The sequence below is a fragment of the Mus pahari genome, chromosome 14 (assembly GCF_900095145.1).
Source record: "Mus pahari chromosome 14, PAHARI_EIJ_v1.1, whole genome shotgun sequence".
Taxonomy (NCBI): Eukaryota; Metazoa; Chordata; class Mammalia; order Rodentia; family Muridae; genus Mus; species Mus pahari.
The window spans coordinates 15,008,187-15,020,074 of record NC_034603.1 but is presented as its reverse complement, the minus strand read 5'-3'; the positions used below and the strand labels follow the sequence as shown (position 1 = coordinate 15,020,074).

The 11,888-nt window shown below is 43.2% G+C and overlaps 1 protein-coding gene across 1 annotated transcript in view; it reads right to left on the bottom strand.

Annotated features, from left to right (window-relative positions):
* LOC110331171 (hepatitis A virus cellular receptor 1 homolog) overlaps window positions 1–6,951 on the bottom strand; it is a 13,805-nt gene extending 6,854 nt beyond the window's left edge. The window contains exons 1-3 of the mRNA XM_021211569.2: window positions 6,907–6,951; window positions 5,097–5,154; window positions 3,170–3,508 (exon numbers count right to left, since the gene is read on the bottom strand). Of these exons, the coding sequence (XP_021067228.1) occupies window positions 3,170–3,508; window positions 5,097–5,145 (388 nt within the window). The 5' untranslated portion in view covers window positions 5,146–5,154; window positions 6,907–6,951. The remainder of the gene's footprint in view (window positions 1–3,169; window positions 3,509–5,096; window positions 5,155–6,906) is intronic.
* Window positions 6,952–11,888: the final 4,937 nt, after the last annotated feature.

Genomic DNA, 11,888 nt, shown 5'->3' with positions numbered 1-11,888 from the left:
GTGTGTGTGTGTGTGTGTGTGTGTGTGTGTGTGTGTGTGGTTTGTAGAAGACTCACATGAATGCAGATGTTTCCAAGTCATAGCAGCTACCTGTGCCCTTCCTCCAGAGCTCAAGCACTGTAGTAGTGAGAGCTGTCATCACATATATCACTTGTCCCCTTTGCGAATATGATCCAAGCCCCTCATGACATTTCATAGGCCATATTATTCTATAGAATTGATTACAATAAAGTGATTTTCACATTTAAAAATTTTTAGGTATTTTATCCATTGAACGAATAATGAAACAGATTCAGAGACAGTGGACAGTTCTACAAGTCACACAACTCTTAGCCAAGATCACCTGGGATAGAAAGACAGGAGTAATCAATGGGCCACAGAGAGAAGTGTCTAGGGGTTCTAGTGCTGTGATGAAACACCACAACCAAAGAAACTCTAGAGGAATGGGTTTATTCAGCTTATGCATCCATATCTCTGTTCATCATCAAAGGAAGTCAGGACAAAAACTCAAGCAGGGCAGAATGATGGTTTGTATATGCTCAGCCCAGGGAATAGCATTTTAGAAGGAGTGACCCTGTTGGAGTAGGTGTGGCCTTATTGAGGGAAGTGTGCCACTGTGAGTGTGGGCTTTAAGACCCTCATCCTAGCAGTGTAGAAGCCAATATTCTGCTAGCAGTCTTCAATGAAGATGTAGAACTCTCAGTTCCTTCTGCACCAGGCCTTCCTGGATACTGCCATATCCCTGCCTTGATGATAATGGATTGAATCTCTGAACCTGTAAGCCAGCCCCAATTAAATGATATCCTTATAACAATTGCCTTGGATATGGTGTCTGTTTATAGCGGTAAAACCCTAACTACGGCAGGCAGAGACCTGAGGCAGGAGCTGATGTTGAAGCCAGCCATGGAGGGGTGCTGCTTATTGGCTTGCTCATCATGGTTTGCTCAGTCTGCTCTCTTATGGAACCTAGGACCACCATCTTAGGGGTGGTACCACTCATGATAGGCTGGGCTCTCCCCCATCAATCACTAGTTAAGAAAATGCCTTAAAGGCTTGCCTATAGCCCGATCTTATGGAGGCATTTTTTTAATTGAGATACCCTCCTGTAAATGACTTTGGTTTGTATCAAGTCAACACATAACTATCAGGCAAAGGAAGCATATGGCATGGTGAAAGAAAATGGCCCGTTGTCCTAGGATGGAACAGAGGACACCTATATTATCTGCTCTTATGACAGAGACATTGAGGTCAAACATACTGAATTCCACACAAGCAAGAGCTACAGAGTGACCATTCAAAACCTCTAGTTAATCATATGGACACATAAACTGTCACTTCTTTCCTAAATCACTTTTTCAATGAAGTTAGTAACTTATCTATTATGTTCTTCAAGCTCAGCCTCTAATGAGCCCATCCCCTGAAGCAGGCAGAAGTCAAGCACCGAAAACTTCTGCCAGTCCTGGGCGATCCTCCCAATTCTATAATGTAGGACGCGACCTGGAATGAAGCAGTTGTTCTCACACATCCCTATTCTCCAAAATCCCAGCTATAACCTAGAGCCCTCTGCAAACGTGGGTTGCAGCCCGGTTCTCCAGAATCCACCTGGTTAATAAACCCACAGGTCAATGGGAGGAGAGGAAATCAATACCTCCCATCAGATTGCTCTGGCAAACAAAACAAAACAAAACAAAACAGTAACAACGCTTCTGCTGCTTTTTAGAATTTGTGAGTTTAGAAATCAAGGTGAAAAGAAGGATCAATCAGGCAAGAAGGGACAAGGGCTTCTGCTGTAGCACAGCAGTGAGAGGCTGTCCCCAGGCAGAGAGAGGGTCCTCTCTGGAACTTCTGATCTCTGTCATTGACCAACCAACTAGGATGTGCAGGGCAGGGCAGTAGAGACAGGCTCACCCACAGGAGGCTGCTGCGCTGGCAACATGAAGATGAGAACAGAGCCCAGGTTCCTATGGAAACGCTTTATGAATGACAGGTGTCAGATTCCCAGATGTCTCTAAGCATCTGTGATATAGAAAAGGTATGGGGGCTGGGACTCACTTCAGTGGTGACTGACATCATCCACAATTTCCAGGTCCAGCATGCACATTTCAGTCAGTCCTGAGAGGACACACAGTACCGACCTACATCTTAGCAGAAGGCTAACTAGGCTAGTTGCTTTATAAGAGATCCTATACAAGGCCCAATACAAAGGCTTGCACGTATGGGTAGAGAGTGGACACAGTCGTCTATGTTTTCTTTCTATTTAAGAGAAACAAAGTGAATATCTCTTATCTAAGAGTTTCAGAATTTGGGTATTTCTGAAAATTTTGAACTATTTGCATATAGATAATATCTTATAAATGGAGCTTGAGTTTAAATACCAATTTGTGTAACACGTTCATATACCTACATAGGTCAACACTGGAACGCTTACAAGCTCTTGGTGATTGTGTAAATGAAAATTCTGTAAATGAATTGTTCAGATGTATCAAGTCAGTGCCCAAAAGATCTCCAATTCTGAAGCAGTGCATATTGGGTAAGAGCTTCAGGCTGCGAGGCATTGAATTGATTTGTACTGGGCAGTGGGCCTTCACCATAAAGAGCTGACTATTCCCAGCCTGACTATTCTGCAAAACAAATAAACTCAGATATCAAAAACAACCCACCACATGACCAGGAAAATAAAACACCAAAACTTATCTGTAACTTCCTGGTAGCTATATATATATATATATATATATATATATATATATATATATATATATATGAATACACAGTGTGTAGGCGAGAGAGAGTAAACACCAGGCAGTTAACAAGCAGTGGCTTCAGTCTGCTAGAATGAGCTTTTCTTCCTTGCTCTGGAGCATTTTATCTCCAGGGAGGATGGGAAGCTGATGGGGGTCCTGGGACAGTGGAAGAGGAAGCTCAATGTGCTTAATCCCTGAGAAAATGTCGACCTGGTTGCTAAGAATAAGGTAACCAGGAGGACATAGCATCAGAGGACAGCCTGAGCTACATGAGATTATGACATTAAAAATAGTAAGTAGCAAATGTTTAACCACAAGTGTATTTATAAGGACCTTTGTTTCCTTGTTATGGGAAAAGAACAAATTAATAGCAATCAGACGACTCTGTTCCCCTGCAAGAAATAAGCAAAGAAAGAAGGCGAGTTCACCTGGTTGGACCTGCAGTGAGGTGGTCAGCGTCTGCACGCCATCCCATCCCTTCATTTCCACTCGACAGCAGTAGAGACCGCTGTCGCTCTCATAGGCATACTCGATTGTCAAGGACGCATTTCCTTGAAGAAGCTGCGAGTTTATCTGGTAGCGGTTGCTTGTCCGATAGTTGACTCGGTTTCCATCAGTCCAGACCAATGTTTGTCCACATGTATCAGAAGCGCATTCGCCTCGGCCCCAGCACACGAATGAGAGTATACGAGATTCAGGATAAGAGCATGGCAGCGTCACAGGGTCACCTCCCATTCCATAGACTTCCAGGAACGCTCCTGAAGCAGCTGCAGTGAAGAAAGGGAAATAGAACAGGCTCTCAACAGTTTCCTGAGGTTTCATTTCACTCAGAGTCTTGCTCTAGCTCTCCTACAGCTACTATCCTCCTGCCTCAGATGCCTGAGAGATGGAGTTACAAGCATGCACCACTAAGACAGGTCTAATTTAACTTTTTAAAGTTATTTATTCTACTCTGTTAGGTCAGATTATGTGTCCCCCTTTCCTATCCTCCCTGGAAACACTCACATGCAGTCAGCCCTCTTTGCTCTCTTTCAAATGCATGGCCTCTTTTATTCATTCATGGGTGCTAAATATTTGTGTATGTATATACGTATGTATCCTGAAATACATAAATCCAACCCACTCCATCTGTATTATGTTACTGTATTTCTGTATATGTGCTCATGTCTGACCATTTGATCTTAGATTACCAACTGGTGAGCTCTTTCCTGGGCTAGACTAGCTCTGCTCTTAGCTAATGGGGACAGGGAAATGCAAATTGAACGTCAAGTTTAAGTTTTTAAAATGTAAAACCTGCTGTCATAGAGGCTGTGCATGTTGATGGGTACTCGAAAACCTAAAACATGGGAGGTAAAGGCAGAAAAGTTAAAGGTTCAAAGCCAGCCTTGGGAAACAAGTGAATTCAAGACCAACCTCGGGAATTCAGGAGACTCTGTCCCAAATCACCCAGTCCCTCCCTTTGATGCTAGTCACTAACTCTTTACCCACCTCTTGATGTAAAGGGCAAGGTTTTCATTTACAGCACTGTGGCTTCAAAGCAGAAGGTTAGTAACTTCAATGTCAGTTTTCAGAAAAGGTTTTATAACACCATTGGGAGGAGTGAAGTTTTAGGATCAGTCCTCAAAAAAGAAAACTCCAAACATGGATCCCTTCTTGTAAGTGGATAACAGTCCAGAAAGGTTAAGAGCCAGTTACAGAAGAAGGTCACTGGAAGGTCATAGAATCAGACTATTCAGTCCAGAACTAAATCATGCAACTTCTAAAACTAAAACAAAAATTTAAATATGAATCTTCTTGGATGGTAGAAGAAAACCTCTACTGTCTTGGTAGAACACAAAACAAGGCACTGTGAGTTTCACTAGTTAGTCACCGATACTCAGACCTAAACTGTGAGTCTGTACATGACCTGAGGAAGCCCAGTCCTCACTGTATGAGTGTGTATTTCATACTGGGACACACAATATTTGATGGATACCTAATACCTTTTCAGAACCACAGATAAAATACATTGTATTATAATAAGATTATAGAAACATGTGATAAGAAACGTCTTCATCCGATAGTCTTACACATACTCACCCCTTACTCTTCTATCACAAGCACACGCAGGTACTAGTTAGTGCCTTACTAGTCTATCACACGAATGTTCATGGGCTCGCCCCTCACATACTCTCGTGGTTTTACATTTGGGCCATCGGTTTTGAAATACATACAAGCAACTCATTTCTTCAGAGCTCCCGTTTGGTCCTGGTTCTCATCTCTCTATGCAACTCACAGTCAACATCTCCTGAGGAGTGCATCATGTCTACATCACATGCAACCTCCATGGCAGCTCCAGTTCACCCCCTCGCTTACCTGGGAGAAGGAGTAGGAATGCCGAAATGAAGACTTGAGGGAGCACCATGGCGTTGACCTGGAGGAAAATGAGATAATACTCTTGTCGACACTCAGCACGTGGTCCTGTCTTAATTTTCAGAAGGCAACTTACCTTTGATTCCCTAATGATGGGAACCACACCGGCCTGTTCTATTGGGCCAAGAAAACCCACATTCAAAGGTTTCTTTCTTCCAGGACTCTGTAATGTCCCAGTGATAGAGGGCCGTTTGCCATTGACATGGAAAGCTGTCCTCCAAAACAACCTTTTCTTTCCCCATCCTTTGTCAGTCCCACATATAACCACTAATGTTGCTCCTGGTCTTAGCACAAATAAAGCAGCAAATAGAGAGAAAACTGAAGGCAGGCATTGGAGTATGCTCTCGTGGTAGAACCCTAAGGAAGGCCCAGCCTTCTGATGACAAAGATGCGCTTGCCCTCCGGTGGACACAGAACTCTTTCTGCTCAGTGGCCACAAGGGTTCGCTGCTAAGCCTCATCTAAGTTCATCACTGGCAAGATGGACTGAGTGAGGATGTGAAGTGTCACTCCTGCTGACACACACAGTTAGTAGGGCCACGTCATCCAGAGGGATGTCTAAAGACACCTAGACACACTGGGTGCAGACCTTCCATTTCCAGGGACCCCCCCCCCATACCTGGATTTCCTCCTCAGTAAAATAGCACTAATGTTTGCTCAGTTTTTTGAGACAGCTGTGAAGGAGACTCTGAGCTATTTACTAACAGACACCTATTCCTCAGAGAGCGCGTCCTAGGCCGGCCGCTTTTAAATCTGTGGAGAATCTTACACGTCTCTTTAGATTATGACTTTAGCTTCTCGATTGCTAAAGCATAAAGTACAAGTAAGCCTGCCTAGAACTTTCTGATCAGAAGGTTCCATGACTCCAGCTCAGAGAGGAAGGGGTAAGCCCTTGTCTGGTGTCACGAGGATGCTTTTGAGGAGCTCAGCATCAGGCCTGGTACTCCACACTACTCACACTAACAGCCTCTGTGCCTGGAAGAGATCAGAACCCTTAGTGCTGCAAAGCATTGATCCAACACTGAGAATTTTTTTGCTTGAGAAAGTTTAGAAATTGTTTCTTAATTAACAGACGAATTTTAGAAATCTAAAGCCCACATAAATATCAGCTTTAGATAAAACTACTTGGCACTCTAGGCTAGGCATGGTGGCACACATCTTTAATCCTACCAGTTGGGAGGCAGAGGCAGGCAGATCTCTGTGAGTTCAAAGCCAGCTTGTCTACAAAGCAAGTCCAGGACAGCCAGTGCTCTGTTACACACAGAAACCCTGTCTCAAAACAAAAACAAGCAAACAAAAAGCCAACCAAACTAACAAAAACAAAATAAAAAACTACTTGATAACACATAGCACCAACCATTCTGTCCCTTCTGGGTTCTACTGAGGATGGGGCAGGCACACAGGCTGTCACTGCTTAACATATACTGCCACCTTCTAGACTCATTATCACTGAACCATCCATCCCAAAGCTATCCTACCGTTCCACTTTACACTCCATACAAATCATTTCTTACAAATATTATTTAATCTGCAAACCACAAAACTCAATAAGACTGCAATTGTACCTGTGCCCTCACCTCCAAAGAGCTCTGTGAGATATTAAGTTGTCCTCATGTCTAGAGACTCATCGTTGTCCCAGTGCCCCCATAGAATCCCACATCATCCTAAATGCAAAGCCACAGGGCACAGAACCTCCAGGGAGCACTTCCCTCATTGCTTCTCTCCAGCACCAGCCTGCAGAAGACGGAACTTACCAGTTAGGAGAGAGCCACAGCTTCTTGTTAGTGTCTCCTTCTAACCCTCTGCTGCGGACGGATAAAGACTCAGCTCTCCCAGAATTCCATCCTTATCTCCTGGCCACACCTTCACTTGAGTTGTTGAAAACTGAGTCTCTCCAGTTCTTCAATCCACCCACTCGATAGCATCTGCTCACTCCTATAAGCAGACTACAGAAGAGCCCAAGTAACTGGGCCCATCGCTAGTGTGCCTTGGGCTTTCTTCCAAGCTGTGTGAAAATCCTCACTTGAGGTGTGACTCTAGGCCTGGGGACAACACTGGCTTTTGAGATGGCTGGGAGTGAAGGGACTTTGACACCTGGACCAACCCTCTCCATTTACAGAAAAATAAGCTACACTCCAGGAAGGTGAATACATTTAGAAACCAGGAGTTCTTTTTTTTTTTTTTTAATTTTATCAGTAGGTATATTTTAAAAATTTCAAAATAACAAAATCTCTTTGAAGTTAAACATTAAGAAAATGCTAATTTCAAGCACAGTGAGAAAGATTACCAATAATATTTCTATGATTGTGGAACAAATTTTTAATATTTTCAACTGTTAATATTCAACAAACAGAATAATTATTTTAAGATATATTTCGATGTTGTGTCTCCCTTTTCATTACTGATTTTAGTAATTAGGATACTGTCTCTGTGCCCCCTGGTTAGTCTGGCTAAGGGTTTATCTATCTTGTTGATTTTCTCAAAGAACCAGCTCCTGGTTTTGTTGATTCTTTGTATAGTTTGTTTGTTTGTTTGTTTGTTTCTATTTGGTTGATTTTGTATTTTGCAAACCACTATTCTGGAAATATTCACTCGGCTTATTAACAATGTGTACTTATTAAGATTAACAACATTCTTTTGGAACTGTGACTTCAAGTAATCTCAATAAATGTAAATGAAAATACCATATGATTTGTTTCCAAGAACCCATTTTTTGCAAAACATCATTACTCAGTATACTCTATTTGCATACATATATCTGTGGGATAGAAATGTGTGTGAGGGAGAAAAGCCACCAGACTCTTCAATGTAAAGAAACAGGAAGAAAGGACTTTTAGTTTATAGCACTAATATTTTAAAAATAATTTTCCTTTTAAAGGTTTTTTAAATTTTTATTGGATATTATATTTATTTACATTTCAAATGTTATCCCCTTCCTGGCTTCCCCTCAGCAAACCCCCTATCCAGTCCCTCTCCCCCCCTGCTTCTATGAGGGAGCTCCTCCATCTACCCACCAACTCCCATCTCACCACTCTAGCATTTCCCTATGCTGGGGCATCATATCTCTTCAGGACCAAGGGCCTCCCCTCCCACTGATGCCAGATAAAGCCATCCTCTGCTACATATGCAGCTGGAACCATGGGTCCCTCCATGTGTACTCTTTGGTTGGTGGTTTATTCCCTGGGAGCTCTAGGGAGTCTGGTTAGTTGATACTGTTGTTCTTCCTGTGGGGTTGCAAACCCCTTCAGTTCCTTCGGTCCTTCCCTTAACTCCTCCATTGGGGTCCCTGTGCTCAGTCTGATGGTTGGCGGCAAGCATCCACATCTGTATTGGTCAGGCTCTGGCAGAGCCTCTCAGGGGACAGCCATACCAGGCTCCTGTCAGCAAGCACTTCTTGGTATCAGCACTAGTGTCTGTGTTTGTTGTCTGCAGTTTGGATGGATCCCCAGGTGAGGCAGTCTCTGAGTGGCCTTTCCTTCAATCTCTGCTCCACTCTTTGTCCCTGCATTTCCTTTGACATGAGCAGTTCTGGGTTAATATTTTGGAGATGAGTGGGTGGCCCCATCCCTCTACCAGGGGCCATGCTTAACCTCTGGATATGCTCTCTACAGGTCCTCTCTCCCCTTTATTAGGCATTTCAGCTAATGTCATCCCTATTGGGTCCTGGGAGCCTCTTGCTTTCCTAGCATCTGGGACCTTCTAGTGGCTAACTCCAGTTCCCCATCCCCCACTACCACACACCTTCGATCAATTTCGTGACCAATTTATTATTTTAATATGACTGGAAAGGGCTGAATATATATACAGTGTGTATGTGTGTGTGTGTGTGTGTGTGTGTGTGTGTGTGTGTGTGTGTATGTGTGTGTGTAGGACGAGACCACAGACATCAAAAGAGGGCCTTGGATCTTCTGGAAGTAGAGATCCATGGTATGAGCTGTCGTGTGGGTGCTGAGAAGCTGGCCTAGCTCCTCTAAGTACCCTAACCACAGATCCATCTCTCTGGTTTTGAACCTTATATTTGTGTATCATTTGAGTATTTGAGAAGTCTCAGCAATATGTTAGTATATGTTAAGTGGAGGGTTTGGTTTTTTATTGTTTTCATTTCTGTGTGGATATGCAAGTGTGTGTCTGTGCTGGTGTGTGTCACACACATGCAGGCCAGAGGGAGATATCTGGTGTTCTCTTCTGTTTTCTCTGCCTAGTCTTTTGAGTCAGGATCTTTCCCTGAACCAGGGCCTCACTTTTTTTTTTCTCAGAAAACTGGAAGCCATAAAATTACAGCAATTCCCCTGCATTCTCCCTGTGTTTTGGGACTAGATTCAGGTTTTCTTTTCTTTTCTTTTTTTTCAAGACAAGGTTTCTCTGTGTAGCCCTGGCTATCCTGGAACTCACTTTGTACACCAGGCTGGCCTCGAACTCAGAAATCCGCCTGCCTCTGCCTCCCGAGTGCTGGGATTAAAGGCGTGCGCCACCACCACCCGACTTTTCAGGTTTTCTTAAGTGGTGTCTTCTATGTGGGTGCTGGGAAGCTCAGGCTGGCCTTCATCATTGAGCAGCAACTCTGTCTGACTGCTGAGAAATCCCTCAAGCCCTACCATCTTTTTCTTTTAAATATTGATAGTAGGAAATGAAAATTGCTTATGGAGTTCTCGTTGAATTAGCACTGGATAGTGCTGTTCCAGACGTACAAAGCCATTACACCAATGACGCCTAGGGAGAACGGGAGTGATAAATGGGAAGGAGAATGAGGAAAAGCCAGCCTTAAACTTCAACCCCACTTGCTTTAATGTTTGCTTGTCTGGTTTCATGTAGATTCTCTTTGTGATGGGGTTTCATGTAACCCAGGAAGCTCAAGTCCCTCTGTAGCTGAGGCTGGGCTTAGAGTCTCCGTTAGCTCTAGCTCTGCAGCACAGGATTTATGTTTGTCTTTTGTACTGTATGTTTTATATTTATTTGTTAATATTTCAGTATAGATTAACATAATCATTGCATGTTATGTATGTTTACTTAGTTGATTTATTTAGGTATACTATTGACCAGTATTCCCAGCCTGATCTTTTGGTTATGTTTTTTGAGATAGGGTCTTGATTTGTATACCATGCAAACGTCATATTAGCAACCCTCCTGCCAAAACTGGAACTTCACTCAAGTTCAGGAATTTCACTCATGTGCAACCACACCCAATTCAACATTTGAACTCGAAGAACCAATCCCAGACTCCCAGGAAGAAACAATCTATGGATCGGTTCATAGAGATCTCAGCTCCTTTGGTTTCATCAAAGTTCCTCAGTCTGAACACTCCTGGCTTGAGAGGAAATAGGATGAACTCCAAGGACATGGGCTTTTGCTGCAGAGTCAAATAATTTCAGGGGAAAGAGTTGGACAGCAACAGGGAAATAAACAATCCAACAAGATATTCCAAGGCTACTGTCAAGCAATTAGCTTCAGGCGGGCTGCCCTGCCCAGAGTGTCCTTGTGACACCTTGACTGGAAAGAAGCTGCAAGAACAATGTGAAATCTCAGATTTCATAGTCTTTCCCTGAAATTCCAGAAAGATAAGGCTGCTGCACGTGTGGCAGGGAATTTTTAGCCTAAGGAGGATGGTTGAAGTCACTGTTGGAAGAAACAGTGAAAACCGCAGAGACCTTCACTGTGGCCTGGAGCAGACAGACCTTAAAGCCCCTCACCAGGAACACTGGAGCCTTCTGCTACCACAGCTCAGTCAGCAACAGGGCCAGAGAGTTTGTCTAGGTTCAATGGTGAGCTTTAGCATAAGGGAATTGTTCCAGGCTAGCAGAGGGTGCTGATGTAGAAATCTATTATATAACCAACATGTGCCATCTCTCCGGAGCTGCCCGGGTAGTTTTACTTTTGACTGAAGAGTTTTATGTACAAATTCAGCGCACAGCTGAGCAGTAATGACATGGATATGTCACAGATGGCAGAAGGGAGGCACAGGGATGGTCGTAGCAACATTGTTTGTAACAGAACATATTTGACAGCGCTCTAAATGTCTACCAGAGGGAAAGTATACAATTAAATTTTATCTAACCATGATATAAGACATGAGCCTGATTAATCATCCTAATATAGAATGTTGGGAGAGGCAAGGCACAAATTCATACATACAATAGGCTTCTCTGTGTGCATACAATGTCCGGGAACAGCCATGTGTGAGAATTTATTAATGTTTGGGCTCACGGTGGGCAGAATGGAATGGGAAGAGTTTAAAAACTGAGTCATGATTTCAGACATGTTTTATATGGCTTGATTGCTTTCCTATATAGATTTCTACATATAAATGCGTTGAAAGGAATGTGTGTTAAGCATTTTAAAAGTACCCTGAGTACTTTGAAGTATACGCACTTCTTTTTTGTCAAGTTTTGTTGTTGTTGTTGTTGTTGTTGTTGTTGTTGTTGTTGTTACTGTTGTGCACTTTATTGGGGTGATTCAGTCACCCCTTCCTTGGCTATTGAACACTCAACAAGCTCAGATCCCAGATCAATGGACCATTTTCATGGGCAAACATGCCCATTTTTCTGAATGTCAACTTCCATTAGCCTGTCACTTTACTCCACAGAAACAATGCACAATTCTCCCCAAGGTTCTGTATGTGAAGAACAAGCATCCCAATATATGGGAGCTGACAGCCATGCTACAGATTCAGCTTCTGACCACCTGAGCCAGAAGCCCTACACTTCTCTGTATCTCAAACCAGCCTCGAACCAGAAAGTCC